At 33.4% G+C, this 19,080-nt stretch overlaps 1 protein-coding gene and 2 long non-coding RNA genes across 6 annotated transcripts; 1 reads left to right on the top strand and 2 right to left on the bottom strand.

The window, feature by feature from the left end:
• Positions 1-197: 197 nt before the first annotated feature.
• Positions 198-1,615, top strand: LOC115987752. The gene is made up of 2 exons (XR_004091205.1): positions 198-632; positions 1,296-1,615. It is a non-coding gene; the product is annotated as an uncharacterized LOC115987752 (long non-coding RNA).
• Positions 1,616-3,257: 1,642 nt separating this feature from the next.
• On the bottom strand, positions 3,258-5,233 carry LOC115984029. Of its 2 annotated transcripts, XR_004090338.1 has the most exons (4): positions 5,037-5,230; positions 3,946-4,062; positions 3,759-3,867; positions 3,258-3,503 (listed from the first exon to the last, which is right to left on the bottom strand). It is a non-coding gene; the product is annotated as an uncharacterized LOC115984029 (long non-coding RNA). The 2 variants fall into 2 exon arrangements; XR_004090337.1 differs by having other exon boundaries at positions 3,759-4,062; positions 5,037-5,233.
• Positions 5,234-13,799: 8,566 nt separating this feature from the next.
• On the bottom strand, positions 13,800-18,781 carry LOC115983719 (zinc finger CCCH domain-containing protein 53). Of its 3 annotated transcripts, none has more exons than XM_031106477.1 (10): positions 18,280-18,781; positions 16,691-17,931; positions 16,426-16,605; positions 16,144-16,329; positions 15,938-16,032; positions 15,591-15,839; positions 15,279-15,468; positions 14,924-15,127; positions 14,763-14,844; positions 13,800-14,606 (listed from the first exon to the last, which is right to left on the bottom strand). In XM_031106477.1, exons 2-9 carry the CDS (start codon positions 17,701-17,703, stop codon positions 14,781-14,783), a joined length of 2,181 nt encoding a protein of 726 aa, XP_030962337.1. In that variant the 5' UTR covers positions 17,704-17,931; positions 18,280-18,781; the 3' UTR covers positions 13,800-14,606; positions 14,763-14,780. The 3 variants fall into 3 exon arrangements, with proteins under 3 accessions (XP_030962337.1, XP_030962338.1, XP_030962339.1); XM_031106478.1 differs by having other exon boundaries at positions 14,768-14,844; XM_031106479.1 differs by having other exon boundaries at positions 16,150-16,329; positions 18,280-18,780.
• Between the last annotated feature and the right edge of the window lie 299 nt (positions 18,782-19,080).

Below are 19,080 nucleotides of genomic sequence, written 5' to 3'. Positions count from 1 at the left end.
TTTAATATATAGTAAATATTATTTTAATGTATAGAATTGAATTATAAAACATATGATAAATAAGATATTGTAAAATAATAAAATAGACATTTAATATAATAAAATGACATATTTTTTGCACCGGCTGTTACAGATGCTCTAAGTTTATTGTCATGTCACCTCATTACAACCTACTAACGTTTATAGCCGTCCTTTTTAACCCAACAGTTCTGACTCTTGAGAGGAGATTCAAATTTTCTTTTTTGAGAGCAAGTTCAAATTTTAGATGTGAATGGGCGGAGGGAACTGAACTGAAATTTTCGCATTGAAACTTTTCCAAACATGAAATAATCACAATATCAATGTCTTCCATGGGTTGTGGGTCATTTTCCCCACACCGAAAAAACTGTTTTCCTGCCGAATTTGGGTCATCGTTTCCAACTTCCTACTCGGCAGCGATGGAGACTTCAACACTGCCCCTGCTCATTGCCGCAGGCCAGCTCCACGTTTCCTCCCCTGCAATCCCTCGCCTCCTCATCGCATCGTGGATAGACAAATAGCAATCCAATTATCTAAAACTTCTAGACCTGAGAGGTATGTTGTTCCTCCAACAAGGATGACATTACTTGCTCCAAGATTCAAGCAATGAATGGGTGAGTCTACTTTCCCTTACTGTTGGTCAGATGAAATTCTTAGAGTTTCTTCTCCCACAAAATTTTCTGCCATAGGTATCTTTAATTGTTTATTATTTAATTTTTTATTTGTGTTTGCTTATTTTTGATTTCCTTTGATACTCATGTTGATCTCTTTGATGATTATGGTTAGTATTTGGTGGACTGATGTGTCTTGAATTATTTTTGTACTGGGTATTTTAGAATTCATGGCCAATTGACTTAACAACTCTGGCTCGTTCCTTCTGTACTCCGATTGTTTGATAAAATTTCCCAATGAAAAGACTGATATTTTTAAAGAATTTTGGTATAGACCTTCATGAAACTTGCTTATTACCATCAGAAAAGCTTGATTTAATTATCATAACTCATTCTTGGACATGTTATTAATAGTGCTTAGACATATTGGAGTTCACCTGTGATGTTTATTAATAATTGTAAATTTCACTTATGCTATTTTGTATTAATCGTGTGATGAATATATATATATATATATATATATATATATTATATTCATAAATTATTTAGTTTTGATATTCAATCATTATTTAGAAAAAGTTTAGGACTTTAAAGAAGCAAAATGAGCAGAGGTGATATATATTATATTCATACATTATTTAGTTTTGATATTCAATCATCATGCAGAAGAAGTTCAGACTTTAGAGAAGCAAATAAGCAGAGATGGAGAGAAAGGTTTCACAACTACAAAAATCAGGAGGATATTTCAATGAATAGCTGAAAAATAAGTCTGCTGATGCTTTCATTTGTGAAAACAATTATACTTTCTACATTGAAGCCTTCCTGCCTAGCTTTCTTTTAGGAATCCTTTGTTTTTACTTTTTGGTTTTCATCTACCAAAGTGAATTTGTTTTTAGATTGCTTTAGTTTGAAAGAAACTACTTTTTGTACTTAGAGATTTACTCAAATTTGACTTGGAGCCCATGGAAAGTTATGTACTAATTTTATATGCTTAGGGTCCGTTTGGATACAGCTGAAAACTGAAAAACACTGTAGCGAAATAATTTTTAAATGTGTGAATAGTATCGTGAGACCCATTTTTAATGAAAAAATTGCTGAAAAGTGAAATTTGTGGGTCCGTAAACAGTACATGATGTGCTGTGATTGGTCCAAAAAAATTTGAAAAGTCAAAGTTTGCGGCTACTGTTCATTGAACAGTATATGAACAGTAGCCGCAACACCCAAAACGCGTGAAAAAAAAAAAAAAAAAAAAAAAAAAAAAAAGCAGACAAAACGTAAACGCAGTTTTTTTCAGCCGAATCCAAACGGTCTCTTAGTTTCTTGTTCTCAATGATTACTTACTTTATACATTTTATTTATTTATTTTTCTTTAAATTAGTTTGTCAACTACATAGAAAAGTTACAAAAGTAAAACATGGACAATGACCACAATGAATTAAGTAAGAGAGTTTATAAGGTATTTTTTATTATAGTTGAAGACAATGAAAACTTATTATTACAATTATTCTCTACTTTGAAACCAGAATTGCAATTGAAGCCAGAATTGCAACGGTACCAGTAAAAAAAATTGTCACAAAAACACCTATTTTTTGTAATGTATATGATTTTTGAACTAAAAGAATGTCTCGTCTTATTTTAGTCTCTTGTAATTTTTGGAAGCATTTGGAAGAAATGCATATTATGGTAACACTTTTTTGATGTGTAATTGTCCAATTTTAATGTAATAACCTTCAAATTCATTTAGAAGATTTGTTGAATTCCATGATTTTTTTCCCCAATATAGTATACAAAGTAAATGTGAGAATTGTGTTATTATGGTTAATGGTCTTGCTTCATGGTCATGATCAAGGGAATTACCTTGTAATTAACCTGATAACCAAATCCAATAATTCTTAAAAATAAAGTCAATAATAGTCGGCAATAAAAATACAAACTCAAATTACATTAAGTATTTTGAAATTATAAGAATTTGCAAATTCACATTGCATATGTACTTTGAAGTTACAAGAATTTGTACCAGACATGGAGGGGAGAATTTTGGAAATAATCTGAATGCTTTAAGGCCTGTTTGGGTAAGCATTTTTCGTCACTCAATTTCCGTCACTCAATTTCCATCACTCATCACTCATCACTCAATTTTTCACATCCGTTTGCCTTCATCACTCAGTTTCCATCACTCACTATTTTTCACACTATTTGGAGGGCCCACGCTTGTCACAGTGCAGTTTTTTTTTTTTTAACCAGCAGCTTCTTCTTCTTTTTTTCCTCCTGGGTTGGCTGTTCGGTCTGGGTTTTTTTTTTTTTTTTTTTTTCCTCACTAAGTTTGGTGAGTCTAGGTACTAAAGAAAAAAAAAAAATAGAACAGAACAGACGAACCAGTAAAAAAAAAAAGTACGAACAGCCAACGCCAACCCAAAAAAAAAAAAAAAAAAAAAAGTCAAAAGGTAGTCAAAAGTTGCGGCTGTGGGTCCCTCATGTGTGTTTATTTACGGAAATGTCATTGAGTTATGAGTTATGGAAACTGAAAACAACAAAATGTTGTTTTCAGTTTCCATAACTCATAACTCAAAAATCAGAGAATTGAGTGATGGAAACAGAGTTATGGAAATAGAATTATCGTTTGGCCAAACAACCTTTTTGCTATGGGTCCCACCATTTTTGAGTTATGAGTTATGAAAACTGAGAATTGAGTTGTGAAAATTGCTTACCCAAACAGGCTCTTATTATTCAAATCTCATCCTTAAAAACAATGTTTGTTACAAGCTATAATTATCATCTGCATCACAATGACATAAAGGAACCACTCCAATTAAGTTATCCAAGTTGCTATTCATCTGCATCTTCTGCTGCAAAATATTCATGCTGCAACGTTTGCTGCAAAATATTCATGCCAAAAAGATAAGCAGCACTTCACAACATTATATAACAAAGGAAACAGGAATGACAAAAATAAAGTGAAATAATGTAATTTTAATTGACATAAGGACAATAAATTCCATCCAACTTATGATTTTGACTAAAAATTGATTTTGATACAACACCAAATACACAGTTACTAAGGCACAGAAATATAATTTACAATACAAGCCCTCAGGTAATTCGCCTGCTTTACATGAATCCCAGCTATACCTAAATGGAACAAAGGCACCAATATCACTCTCCACTGATCATAGCTGACTGAAAAGGGACCCGCTTAATTTCCACAAACTTTGAATAAGAATTTCAAGTTTACACAAGGCTGCATATTAGCACTTGAGCAGTTAGAACTTTACACGATAGCATAAACAATATAAGACTTTCAAGTTTGATACTGCACCTGAGCAATGTGTTTGGCAGAGATGAGTTTAAACATAACAAAAGATGCATGTCACCCTTGCTTTAGGCCAAATATTTCTAGTAAACCATCTTCAGCATGGGCCTCAACAAAGCCTCTCTGGTAATAAACCAAAAAAACGTAAGAGTAAAAGTAAGCATCCAAAACCAACACTCTCTGAAAAGTATACTTTCACCAAGAAACCATCAATTTGACATTTGACTGTAGAACATACTTGCATATAAGGAGTAACAAAGACCAAGTGGTTGAGAAACAAAACAAAAGAAACAGGCATTTACCTGAAAAATAGCTCCAAAGAAAAATAATAAAAGAACTTCATAACAAATTTATTAAAAAAAAAAATTAATAAAGAAACAAAAGCTAAGCATTGCCTCCTTTCCAAAGGGAGGAGGTGCAATTTGAGTACAACAGATGCATTTCCATGCATTGTTGTAGCATATAAATATAAGAAAATACATCCCTAAAAGGGCTAATAAGCTACATAAATTTACTTGTGAATTCCAGTAATACTCTCACAAGTACTTAGGCTTTAAATAAATGGAAACTGCTAAATCAATAATAGATTCACTGCAAAACAACAAATACTTCACTAAAAAAAAAAGCTTATAGCACTGCAAAATAAGGATTTGGCTTTGTCTCAGAAAGTTGGACAAGGATCTGGTTCATTGTGGCCTAAGAAGCATTTAAACAAACACTTTATATGCAATAAAAAACATATCATGAGCCATGCTTTACATAATGACTCACCAGCCACAAGTTACTTTCACAAAATTACAAACCCAACACCCAATAGGGTAAAAAAAGCAAATCCAAAACACATTACAACCTAAACCCCAAATTACACGAGTTCAGCCTAAACCACAACTTACATGACAACATTACAGATCCAAACACCCAATTGGGTAACAATTGCAAATCCAAATCACATTACAATCAAAACCCCAAACAGTAGATTTATCCCAAAAATATGAGATTCAAATCATCAACAATTACAGTAAAAGAAATTTCTACAAAAGATGATTTTAAAAAAAAAAAATTGCACTCACTACTTACGCCTTTACGGATGGCTATACCTGTGAATGAGGCTTGGAGCTATGGATTAGAAGAGGAAAGAGCTTGATAAGGACCATACAGAGAAGAGTCCAGCGGGACTACACAATAATGGATCTTTTTCAAGGATACTATGGTTTGCCCACTGAATCGCTGATACTATATATACCAGGCCCAAACTAGGAATTTTCGCTTGGTACTTTCAAGTTTTAAATTCATTCCTTTCTAAAAATAAATTATAATAAAAAGAAAAAAAAAGTTTTAAATTCATTTTCTCTTTATAGAAAAAAAAAATTTGTTTGCTCTTGATATTTTCAAAAATAAATAAATAAATAAAAAGAAGAAAGAATCAAAGAATGATCCTATTTCCATGCCCCTATATGTTCGGATGTGATATCCACTATCTGCTATTCTATTTTAGTTGGTCAATGTTTTCATGCATATCCAAAAGACAAACCGGTTATTCAAAATTTTTTTTTTTTTGATAGAGTGTAATGTTATTGATACAAAAGATATAAAAACTTTAATCATAAAACTAAGTTGTAATCGGTGAAATATTATTTTTTTTATACCTTTCACTACTAATACAAACTTTTATTATACACCAATTATAATATATTGTCTCAAAAATTATGAAAAATATTTTTTTTAATAGAAACATTATGAAAAAGATTGTAAATGTATAAACATTATGTAGAAACATTATAAAGACATCATACTTGAGTTCTTCTACTAAAAAAACAAAATCTCACATTTTTCAGTTTTTCATAATAAATTGCAGTGTCAACCTATGATATGTCAAAATAAAATTAAATAAAAAAAATTATACTCATACCCATTGTGACTCACTATAACTCATAATAAGGGTATTTTGAAATGTTGAAAGATTTTGTTTCACTTTTAGACTTTGTCAACATACATACATGATGGGAACTAAATCTTCATTAGCAAGATCCCTTGGTGGAATGTGTATTCTATATATTAAATGCCCTTAAATTCCTCCATTTACAAACATATCATATGCATAATGTTGTTTGAATTATCATAAACCTGGTACTCAATTGATATATTTTAGTGTTTTCAACAGATATATCTTGGATTCAAATCTCCCTTTTTAGTTGTAACTATTAAAACATATATTATATATATAATATGGGGTTTGAATCTTCACCACCTCTTGGGAGCTCAAGAGATGTTATTAGGTCATGGCCATTGATATTATTCGGGTTGGGAAAGGACAATTGACCACCATATTAGTGACAATAAGGAATTCACTACTACTATCAAAATTGAACCATAAAAAGTAAAGGTATATTGGTAATGGAAACGGCTGGGAAGGATTTTAGGTCTGGAAGGAAAAAAGACAAAAGGAAAATTGTTGAAGTTAAAAGCTTAAAGACCAGAACTAGTATGTGTTGGGTCAAAATTTAATATTGTGCTAATTAAGAAAATCAACTAATAATTTTAATCAATCACCCAAAAATATTATCAACAAAATTATCAAGTCAAGATATCATTTATGCATAAGAACACATAAATATAAGTGAAAAAATCTTTTTCCTTGAATGAGAAATACATTGTCATAAAATCTATTACAATATATATCCTCTATGCATGTCTTACTTAAAATCCATACCAAATATAATAATATATCTCTCTTTAGGACCATTTGTATCATCTCGGTGCAAAAAAAATTTCTATTTTAACATAAGAATTTATTTTTTCTATTTTACATACTCACTTTTAAAAAATATAGCAATCACACATTTTTACACAGCTTTATATAAACGTGGATGAATTTTGAGCTTAGTTAACGAAAATGAGATCATTTTTTTTATTATATAAGAATTTATATGATCTAGACTCAATTTGAATACATGCAACATATCCCCATGATTGCAGCAATCAGAAAAACTTTCTCCAAGAGGAAACTCAAAATTAATCTTCTCTTGTATATTTATTAGATAAAGAAAATCTGATTGTTTTTTTTACTCTCAAACACACTACTTTTTTCTTCTTCTTCTCACAGGTCACACTGCTATCTCTTCTCGTTTATATGCAAAACCCATGCTGCTAGCCTCCTAAACACGCCTAGTACTCTAGGAGGACACGGACTCATAATAATAGCACATCTTGACTTTGAAATTTGGAACACTTGTCGGTCATGGAAAAAAAAAAACAAAGACAAGCCCATATGTGGGCTTTGTTTCTTAGTGGGCTCGATCATGCTGCTTGGTGAACCCAAAATGAATAAGATTGTAGTACAACAGTATTAGATGAAAGTTACTGAGAGCATCAAACATTTTGAAAACAATTTCACAACGATAGAAAAAGCCTATTTGTTTCTATAGCAATACAGCATCACCTACTTGAAGTTCAACAAGATTTGGTTTTTTAGTAATGTGGCATCTCCTGTCCTCATATCAGGATTCAAAGGAAAATGGTTGAAGGAATAGAAATGGACTCAAATGCTGAACTGATCTGAGTAAATGAGAAGGAATGCGTGGAAAATAAAAGGCACTAATGTCTGATTTCTCAGATGAAAAAATAATCTTTTAAGGGCACTTTTTTTTTTTAGACGTATCATAGAATTTTAACCTATGACTTCTGCTCTATAATGATTACTCTTTATTATCAGATTAAGACACTAATTAATTTTGGAGTATAAAGAATTCAAACTCAAAAAAAAAAGAGATTTTATCAATTAAGTTAATGCGTACATCCTCACAACATAACCCATAATATGTGAGAGAGGCAGTGCATAAACCCATCTCACAAGATATTTCTCCCCCAAATGTTGCCTTTTACACTAATCAATTGTGGCGTTAGCTCATTTTTAAAAAGGGGCCTATGGAAGCGATTTTAAATGGACACTTACGTATTCTAAATGGACGCATATTAGTGGGCTTTCAAGTCCTCAGATGAAGTATATTCCTTTCCTCCTCCAAACAATTTTTCAGTAATGCGTTGTATTCATTAATAACCTGACTTTGGTCCCCTAAAATTAAAATCCTTACCTAACAATGATACTGTAAGAAAGGACAATTTTCTATAAAATAAATAAATAAATAATAAGAAAGGACAATATTGATTCATTAAAAATGAAAAAAAAATTAAAATTAAAAAGATAATATGTAGTTTTGTGGTGCAGTGGTGTAATCTACTCTCTTTTATTAAGAGAATTAGAGTTCGAATTCTCACTTCACCCAAGAAATAAGGAAAGATTTAGGACATAGTGTTTATATTAGTGGATGAAAGCGACTGAATAAAGGCAAATAAAAAAAAAATTCTTTAAATTTATTGTGAAATTTATTTTATATTCTAGTTAGGAATTAAGAACAATGCTTTGAAGTCATCTTATTCTTTTTTTTCTTTTTATTTTTTAATAGAACTTTAAAGTCTTCTTTATGGTTTAAGTGATGTTATTTGTTTTATCCTTTTTTTTTTCCAAAAAAAAAAAAAAAAGGAGGAATCTGAGGTGAGCATGACTTCATAACCTCAATGTGATTAGACTCAAATTAACCTAACAACATGCTGATGTTACTTTCATATATGCACTAATAGATAATTAATTAAAATAGACATTATTCATGTTTGTCTAAGTTTGGCATTGTCAACAAACTTGGTGATGAAAGGTCAGCTTAACCAAAGCATGTAATTAGCCCACTAATTTAGAAATGGCCTAAAAAAAAAAAAAAAAAAAAATGCTTTATTTGCTTTATTATGTCATCAAACACAAGCATAGATCCAAATCTATGAAAATGACAAGCCATTTGATGATTAGGGCAATCATATATATTACATGCCTGTGTTTACGGTAATATATGTTTTACCATGTAAGTTTTTTCTAGAAAAATTTTCATCACAAAAAAAAAATTCTAACAAAACTTTCTAAACTAAAAGTTTGTGATGTGGAGTTTTACCATCAAGATTTTTTTTAATAAGATAGATAATTACTTAAAAAAAAAAAAAAAAAAAAAAAAAAAAAAAAAAAAAAGCATTTCGTCTTTTTCAATCAAAGTGTGATAATGGATTACACAAGAATGATAAATATATATACTTTCCTTTCAATATCTGCATCTAATCCCTGTTGGTCTCAATTAGGTAATGAAGAAGCAGAGGAGCCCAATGTTAACGTGCATAGTAGTGCAAAGAATATATGGCTAGGAAGTAATGAAGCCAAGTCATTATTATCTCAAAGTCTCAAAGCCAACCGAAGACAAATAAAATAACATACAGTAACTATACCAAGAAAAGAACACTTGGCCTAATTTTAGAAGTGTGCAATGGATAAACATACAATAATTATACCAAGAAAAGAACACTTGGACTAATTTTAGAGTGTGCAATGGATAAGTTTCTTTATTATTTGTGGTTGACAGTAACATGCAACTCCATGCAAATACATATCTTAATTACCTTTGCCCACCAAGAAAAAACTAATGAAATATAAAATTAATGAAGGATATGGAAATAGATGGGACTCTATTTGAAATATCAAATATCCTCCTATTGTTTTAAGTCTTTTATTATTGACTTTAAAGGAATATTGTTTATTTTAAAAAATTAATAAACACAATATATAAATTTTTTTTAACTTAACCCTTTATTTAATTTGGAAAATCAATCATTTTCAATTACAAGATTTAGTAGGGATATGATATATATATATATATATATGGTCGGTCTTATTTGGAAAAAACATACTTTTTTAAGGAACACTCTCAAATAAAATAAATAAATAAATTATCAAAACTATCATCAATAATTAAACACAAAAGAAATTTATAAAGAAAATGAAATAAAAGGGAAAATATATCAATATTATATTCATTGACTTTTCAAAGAAAATCATTGTCAAAGTCCATTTTTGCTAAACCCATTTTTGCTATAGCAAGCTCAAATATCAATGGGCAAATTATTTCGTCTTTTTCTCACATTTATGTTTTTCAAGCCCATATGAAAAACTATTAGAAAATTTGAGAGAGTGTGGCTTGGAAGGCAAGAGAGGCCTTAGTCTAAGCTCACCCATTGGCCTAAAGGGAAAGATTGCAATGTATGGAGTACTTGCAAAATTCATGAGCCAATAAAATAAGCTTTGTTTATGAGTTTAGAAGTGAATGGAATTGAATGAAATAGAATGATTACAAAGGAATTGAATGTATTTAATGAAAAAGAAATGAATGGAATGAAATTAAGTAACCTTATTAGGATGTTTTAAATAAAGGAATAGAAGATAAGTAACCTTATTTGGGAGTAACATAGAGGGAAATGAATAGAATCTGTGAAGCAGGTGATCCGAGCACATTTTTGGGCTACGAGCCCTATCTGAGGATGATAAAGTACCCGAGAATAGTTAAAAGATACATTCGTACATGATCCGGAAGGCTAAGGAGGAAAAAGGAGTCCGTCATGGTAATCGAGGTTCTCGAGGAACAAAGGCACCTCGGGAGCACTTTAGGAAGTCAACCACTCTAGGAAGGATGAGCTCCAAGGGAAGTAGCAGAGTCATATCAGCAATAAAAAGAAGAAACATCTAGAAAGGTGACTACCACTACTACATTAAATGCACTATACCAACTGAACTAACTGTATTTATGGAGAAATGACAATTGAATAATGTTTTCCTAGCTCACAGCCCTTCCTATTATCTCCAAAAAGGCCTTGATGGGACAAGCATCTAAAGGATTTCCTAGAAATTGAATGTGCAGAAGGTTGGGATGTATTGGGGGGACTATATAAGGAAATTTCCTTCATAAAAATAGGGTATGAAAAATTGAGAAAAATAAAGGAGAGAGAAAAACACTTTGTAAACAAAAAAAATGATCAATATAAGAACACTTTGTCCTCGAATTGGTCCGAGGAAGATACTTTGTTGAATATGTGTGTCTAATTCTATCAATTTGGACTCAATCCATCTCAAGCTTGATCTTACGTGGTTTAGTAGTTCACTTATAAGATCCTCTCTCTAACAAATTTATTGTTTTGGGCTTATTGGGTTGACTTTCACTGTTCTCGGTGAGCTTGGGTCGCATATCAAGTCCTTACGGAATCATTTTATAACAATATTACTATTAAACCTCTATTTTAAAATAAATGGCTAAATATATAGGAGTATTTTGGGAGTTTTAGTTAAAAAAAAAATTATTAAATCTAATTCTAATCCCTCCAATTCCTCCCAATTTTGAGGGAAGTGAAAATTTAAAGAAATAGAGAGGAATGAACGTTCCCTTTTACTCATTTCATTTCTCCTCACTTAAATTCTCAAACAAGACAATTGAATTTCTATTCTCTCTATTAAGACTCTCAAACAACAGAAGAAAAGAATATTATAAAATTATTATTTTCATTTCTTTCCTTTCTCCCAAATGAGCTTTAAGAGCTTACCTGGCATCAAACCAGATTATTCAAATCGACATTATACCAAATTATCGCAATATCCCAGGAAACCCAATCCTCAAGGTTGCAACCCTCTCTAAATTCCAAAAACCAAAGACTACGTTAAAACAGATCTTAGTAGTTCAGTTGAGCTTCTATAGAAGCATGACCAAGTGATTTGTCAAAATTATCTCAATGCCCTAATAATTCATTAGTTTATATACAACTAATTTGAGAGTAGGTTTGCTGTGTGTTTTTTATAGCACGAGTAGAGTTCTCTTTCTCTCGCTCACCACCTCTTTCAAAATTTTCCCATCTAATAATAAAATGAATTATAATTATCAAGCTACTTCAGTTTTAATTCTTTATAGGTGGGTTATTGTCTCTATGTGGATATTTAAGTCATACAATTGGCCATCATCACAAGCAGGTGTCATTTGAGTGTTGGGCTCACCTTTTGTATTGTACCAAACTGCAAACGCTAATGCCCATTAACATTCAAAATGTGGCACGGCGGCAAAAAACAACCATATTTTAGAACATCCCTAAATTAAATAGAAGAAAAACAATGTAAGACATAAGGAGTACTTAATAACATAATGATTTTTTTTTTTCTTTTTTTTTTTAGACATCATAAGATTTGAAATTTATGGTATAGGCACCTTGATTATTGTTCTTTACCATCAAGCCAATACAAGATTCAAACTAAATGTTCCTTGTTCAAAAAGAAGAAGTTTACCAGTTAAGTTAATTATATCAAGCTTCTTTCAATCAATTAGGTATTCCGTCCAAGGGTTGGTATTTCATCCAAAGGTTGGTAGGGTGCCATGTCAAGCCCCCACAAAATGATGTATTTCTGGTATTAAACACACATAGATTTGGTTAATTGAGAAAGTTTATTCCTTGAAGATGCTTTAGATTTTAGATCATCATTTAAGGAAAATTTAATATGCTATTGACTATCTACTTTTGCATTGTATTCACAAAATATTGTTCCATGACCACCCAATGGAAACACATTAGCTGTCGTTAGCGATTAAGTAGTACTAGGTACTTGGTGCTAGAATTAATTGCCTAGAAATCAAGAGATTATCATTAATGATCCAGTTCAATTTGGCTGAGTTGAATCGCATTCGACTACAAATTTTCAAGGAGTTTTAATGTTGCTGACCAATGACTTAGGAATTTGGATACAAATTAAACAACACAGAAAATTGAGAAACATGCTATTCAAAAAAAAAAATTTGAGACTCATGGATTTCTTAATTCTAGTGGCCAATGTTGACCAATGCATGGTATTCAAAAACAATGTTCCAATAAATTACTTACCAATCCTTGAAAATTCCTCGAAAGTTGTAGACAGTCGAAACATTTGGAAAAAAAAAAAAAAGACACAACGTAAATTTTACTGATTTGGTAACTACCTTAGCAATTATAGCTAAAAATCTAAGAGATTGAACTGAAACGAGTCCTAGATTCTCCCACTACATACCCACAATCGTATTGTTACTTTAAAGACAAAAATCAACAATTATGTTAATGTGGACAAAACATGTCTCTATCAGGGATTATCTCTATGTGGAAAAAATTGGGCCATGATTGAAAGAAACTAATGATGACTTTCCAGGAAACCAAACAGGGTCTAGAAACAAAAGGCACTCTTTTTTTTCTTTTCTTTTTTTCATTCACTCACCGTCGAGGAAACAGGTTGTGGTCTCCCATCAAAGTCCCCACCCCCTTAATACGTGTCATATAACACCAATTTGACGGCTTGTACTTATCTATAGCTTTGCCAAAGCCAGCCTGGTTTCTCTTTTTTCTCACTTTACCTTTTGTTACAAACTCCAATGCTATACTATACTACGCTAGACTATATAGTTAAAAATTAAAAAAAAAAAAAAAAATTCACACACGCTGTCAAAAATATAAACAAAATTACAGACCCCAAAAGATTCTTGCAAGACCGTGCACTTTTGTCATACGTGTGGGCATCTACATCTACTTTTAGATCTGTGCATGTCCTTTCCTGTCAACAATCGAGGAAGTAAAGGCTGGGGATATATATATTTATATATATATTTAGAGAGAGAGAGAGAGAAAGTGTGGCATCACTCACATGGGTTTGGGTATTGGTGGGTAGGACCCGCACACAACCTGGCATCCTATAAATGAGTAGGACCCACGTGCACTGTCAGCACCCTACCCATGTGAGGTTGTGCCTTTGTGGCCCTACTTCTTTTCCCTCCAATAATGGCAAAAATTTACAGATGGGTCCCACACCAATAATAAAGGAAGAGGAGGGAAAAAAATAATGACAAAAATGAAAAAAATAACAAAGAGACAAATTCTTCTTCTTGAAATCAAAAGGCACTAAAGAGTAAAAAGAGAGAGAGACCAATTAGACTTAAAAAAACTTGAAAAAAACTTTTCTTTGAGGAATTTTCTTTTCCAAATCTCTCTTTCTGTCTTGTAATCTAAGGGGGGTTTTTGATAGTTTGATACTGTGTATAACAAACTAAGTACTACAAATAAAAACAGCAAAATACATATTTAAATTGGTAAGAGAAATTCCACATTGTACTTCTATTTTTAGTCTTGAAACAGAACCTCCCTCCTTTTTTCTTTTTTCTTTTTTTCTTCGGCTCTTTTTTTTTTTTTTAATTCTAAATTACCCTTTATGAGGCTATCAATCAGGCTTGTAGTTATGTTCTGCTTTTACCTCTTTTTCCTCAGCTCCTCTGGCTTTCTCTTTGCTTCTTTCTTTTCTTCTGCTGTACAAAGATTTGAGTACACCCTAAAGACACAGACTAACAGTGACTAGACTAAATTTGGGATTTTTGTTTCTAGTGGGGGAAACAATGGGAAAATGAGAGAAATTACAGTGCCAGGAGTTTGTTACTACTACACATTGACAGTGTGACTCTATGTTCTTTCTTCTTTTTTTTTTTTTTACCTGTGGTTCAACTTCAACAACAGAAAATGAAAGATGAAAATAGTACAACAACAACAACAACAACAAAGAAAGGAGTGGCTGACCCACTTCCTTTACTGCTTTTTACGTATGCATTTTGTATGGTAGTAAGTAGTATAGTATTTGATGAGGATGATCATGATGATGATAATTGGCGGTGAGAGGTGGTGATGGTGATTCTCTACAGATCTTGTTTTGATATGGGGAAAGTTTGTTTGGTTATAATACTTTCCTTCAATCTTTCCTGCAAATATTTGAGCAGACACAGCCAAAACAAATCAAAACAAAAACAAAACCAACTTCATTTACAGAATACAAATCACAAATTGTTTGCTTGCTAAACAAGAACAAATAAATTATGCTGTTTTGCTATCAAGGAAAGGAATCCAAAGTTCATTACCTGACCTTTAAGGAAAAACTAAATTCCAATTGGTCCGCCGGTGCCGGCATACATTCCAATTGCACCATGGCCAGAGGAGAACCTGAATTGAAAACCCCATTAAAATTTACAGATATTGAGCAAGCACTAAACAATAGCCATTAATGGCAACGAATGAGTACCTTGGCATTTGGCAGTTGAAAGATTTGAAGGATGCCATTTCCAGTGTAGAAGTGGCAGGAAGTATTGTTGAAGTAGCCAATTTATTGTTAGTAGATGAAGCTGATGCATCTGAGACATTTGTCTCACTAGTTCCATTGCTGAAGAAGTCTGCAGCTGCTTTGGTTGGAGAAGCAAAAGGACTATCAGGGAGGTTGTGCTCCAAACTGCACTCAATTATGAGATACACTATTAGAAAAATGTATAGAAAGTCTTTGGCTTGGTTTAAAATAGAAATTTGATACAAATCTAATGATACAAAAAGGTGCTTTAGTAATCTGGGTTGCCTTTCCATTATTCTTTATAAAAGTTACATACCATTCTTGCAAGTCACTTTCTTCATGAGAGGGGCTTTGCTTCCCATTGCCATTACCATTACCATTGACATTCTCACCATTATCAGTCAATTCTTTGCCGGCAACAGTGATTGCCGTCTGCTGCAACTGCTGCTGATCAGCAGGAGCAGTTGCAGAAATGGCCGGTGATGCGCTTGAAGAATTATTATTATCTGCAATCAAACAAATACAATCAAAAACTTCATTCTAATTCTTTTAAAATTTAAACTTTAGCAATAAGGTATTTCAAACTAAATCATAGGTAGCACCTATAACAAATTGATTAGAGACATACCCTCTGGGACTTCTGGGCCATTTTGGAATGAAGGAAGAACAATGTTTTGGTTAAATGGATTGGGAGACTGAGTAGGCGAAGGAATAGGGCTGCCAGTGGAGAGAGCACGATGGTGATGTTGTTTCTTGATATCAAGAAGCTGCAAACCCATTAACCTTCTACTTTGAAGTTCAAGAGCCTGCAAATCAGCTTGCTCCTCGAACTTCCTCCTCCACAGCATGTCTTGTGCATTGTAAAACATTCTTGATCCTTTAATCAAACGAATCCATTAGTTGAAAGAAAAGTAGCATTTTAGGCACATATATATATATATATATATATGCATTCCAAGAGACTAGTTTGTTTACCAAGCTGGAGATCAAATGGGTCTCTAGCATCAACTCCAGTAGGAGTTCCACAAGGTGAGTACTCTCCCCTCTCCACTTGTTGCTGCTGTTGCTTCCTGCAAATAACAAATAGCTAGCGTTACAGCATAAGCACATGCAGTACATAGAAATTTGGACTTCAAGCAATGTGATAAGGAAGATAGAAATGAGAGTGAGTGAGAGAGTGCCTGTACTTGTCCGGAACTTTTCCCTTCTCTTTGTAAGGCTTAACAAGCACACGAGCATCACAAACAAAATGAGGGTTCCCCTTGGCAAGAATGAGCTTCACAGTCTCTGGATAAACGAAAGTAACAAACCCAAACATCCTCTTCTGCTGGTATGGAATCCTCACATCTTGCACTGGCCCATAAATGCTATCACCAACAAAATCAAAACAATTTAGCAACAAAACCAATCATTTTTCCACATATAACAACTCAATTCAATGCTAAGGGTAAAGACTGTAGAACCTGAAATAATTTGACACGTCTTCCTCTCTAAAAGTACTATCAGCTGGGAAAGTCAAGTAGATCTGCCTTGAAGCTGGGTTCACCATTCCTGCCCCGCCATTCATTGAAAACTCGTTTCTTTCAAGCCTGGATCGACCAAACTTGTGCATATCCTCACCCATCATTAGAGCCGCAGCAGCTCTACATGTACACAAAAACAATAAAAAATGGAACCCCAAAAAGACCAAGCTTAATAATTTGCTTAAATACAGTAATTAAGTTGTACCTTTGAGTATCATTTTGTTGCTGATGTTGTAGGAGGATATTCATGCACTTGGGAGAGTAAGGAAAAGAAGCTGAGGCCATGAGCTGAGAGGCTGCAGCTAATCTTTGTTGCTGTGCAGATTTGGATCTAAGAATTTCATGGCACTGGTCCATCATATCAATCTTGCTTGGTGAACCAACCATTGCAGTACCATCAACAGTTTCTCCAAGTCCACCATGTAAGAACCTGCAGCTAGTTCCATTCTTGCAGTACCCTCTAGCAAAGTAAAGACAAGGTTTCCATCCAAAGCCAGAATTTGGGTCCTCAGAACCCAAGCAAACATCACTAACTGAACAGCTTCTACGATGTAAAGACCCTCCCCAACTACCATATGAAGGAAAAAGCATAGGGTCAGCACCACCACCAGTTGGACTTGAAGATAAGTCTGACTGAGGATAATATAAATCTGGGTTTTTGGGGCCTAAGGTGGGAGAGCCATCATTGAGGAATGAAAGCTGGTCTTGGAGCTGAAAGTCATCCATCACATCAGTGGTACCACTTCCATAGAAGGGTAAAGAAGCAGAAGAGTTCATTGTAGTTGAAGAAGATGACCCGACAGCTAAATTGTTAGGACTAATTAAGTCCTCTGGACTTTGAAGTTCAGACAAAGCAGCCCAAGAAGCTGAACTAGCTGAAGAAGGATTTGGAATAGTTAAAGATGGAGGAATATTTATCCCACCAAGCCTTGAAGCTGTGGAATTTTGCCTTGACATAGAAAGAGTGTTGCTTGAGAGAAAAGGAGATGGAGATGGGGGAGTAGAAGGTGTAGACGGAGAGTTCGAAGTTAGTCCCAAGTCTTTTCTAGCTTTGAGAATCACTGAGTGGACAAGAGCTTCTGGACCAAATGCTAGCCTAATCATTTCTTTCTCACCATGGTCTTGAATGAGTAGTAGACCCATGATTTTGGATGCATTTTCAGGGTCTAAGTTTTGGATTCTTGAGAACACAATTCTTGTTGCTTCGTAACCATCCATGAGGTGTGAGTGATATAAGGTTTGGTACTAAAAACTTCCACACGCCAAACCAACCAACCGACCTGCCTCTCCTAGTTTTTGGTTTTGTTTGTTCCTTTGGGTATGTGAGAGTAAAGTGTTATCTTTCTCTCTCACTCTATACAAGTAAACTTTCTTTCTCAACCACACACAAACCCTACCTACCAACTTGTGATGCTGAATAGTATAGTGCCTCTCTCTCTCTTATTCCTGCAAAACCCAACAAAAGTAAGGTAAAGAGAGAAGGAAAAAAAGAAAGGAAAGTTGAGTGTTAAAAGGAGTATTCCCGTGTGGTTTGATTTAAAAAGAGAAGGTGCTAAGAGTTGCCTTTGTTAAAAGGAAACCAAAAAAAAAAAACAAAAACAGAAAAAAATGACTTGGTGGTTAAATTTCTCTGTTAAGAAACTACAAGAGCAAAAGTTTTCAGAAACAAAAGGAGCAAGAAATAGCAACGTGTAGGTATAAACCCTTTTACTTTTTTCTCAACCTTTTTTTCAATTTCAAAGTTAAAAGTTGAAAGAGCCAGCTCTTGGGGTATGAGAGAAATATCAGGCTTACCCATGAAAGAAGGTACTTTCCTGTTGCTGTTTCTCTCTATTTTTCTCTTCAAACATAAATAATAGCAGTCAAAAGTGTCAAACTTTACTACAAAAGCCAAACCACCGCCTTCTTCCTATGCTGGTTTGCAGAGTCTAGCAGCAGCAGCTGGAGCAGAGAAGAACCATTCAATTGCTTCACTGCTGCTGCTTTGTTTTTTGGGGTCAGGGCTATTAAGTGAGCAGTGAAGAAGCTGAAAGCTAGTTACCTAAGCTCTCTCTCTCTAGATTCTCTCTTTCTAAACACTACCTTACACAGACACACACACACTCTCTCTCTCTCCTTTGAAAGTATAAAAACAAAAGACTGGTAAGAGTGGCAGTGAGTGAGAGAAGTGTTGGTGTGTTGTGATGTATTGTGTATATTGTATTGTTTTTGTGCTGTTTAGTTTGAGTTTGAGTTGGGTTTGGTGCTTTGAGTGGATCCAGATCTGCGCTTCAAATACTGCACGTTCACTTGACCCTAACCTCTGACACTCTTTTATTTATTTTTTTTTTAAAAAACCTCTATATACTATACTACGCATTTTTTTTTTCTTCTTCTTCTATCTTTTCCCAAGCCAATTTGTAAGAAAATTCCACACTCTCAACCATGTGTTTGTGTGCCACACGCACCAATGAGAATCAAGGTGAAGGTTTGGGACCCATAATACAGAATCACAACATTTTGTGATTGGAGGTAGTTTCACGCGCTTATATTATAGTCCTTGGCTGTATTGGCTCATCATGTGTTGTTGAGGGAGAGAGTCAATGACTCCCCAAT

Source organism: Quercus lobata, chromosome 4 (genome assembly GCF_001633185.2).
Source record: "Quercus lobata isolate SW786 chromosome 4, ValleyOak3.0 Primary Assembly, whole genome shotgun sequence".
Classification (NCBI taxonomy): domain Eukaryota; kingdom Viridiplantae; phylum Streptophyta; class Magnoliopsida; order Fagales; family Fagaceae; genus Quercus; species Quercus lobata.
Note: the sequence above shows the minus strand (reverse complement) of the source record. Positions and strands in the feature narration are given on the sequence as shown.

Excerpts from the sequence above, each read along its gene's own strand:
- LOC115983719 (XM_031106477.1), bottom strand. The coding sequence starts at position 17,703 with ATGGATGGTTACGAAGCAACAAGAATTGTGTTCTCAAGAATCCAAAAC. Across the intron at positions 16,330-16,425 it reads GACGTGTCAAATTATTTCAG|CATTTATGGGCCAGTGCAAG; the intron begins GTTCTACAGTCT and ends TGTTGGTGATAG. Across the intron at positions 16,033-16,143 it reads AAAGTTCCGGACAAGTACAG|GAAGCAACAGCAGCAACAAG; the intron begins GCACTCTCTCAC and ends TGTTATTTGCAG.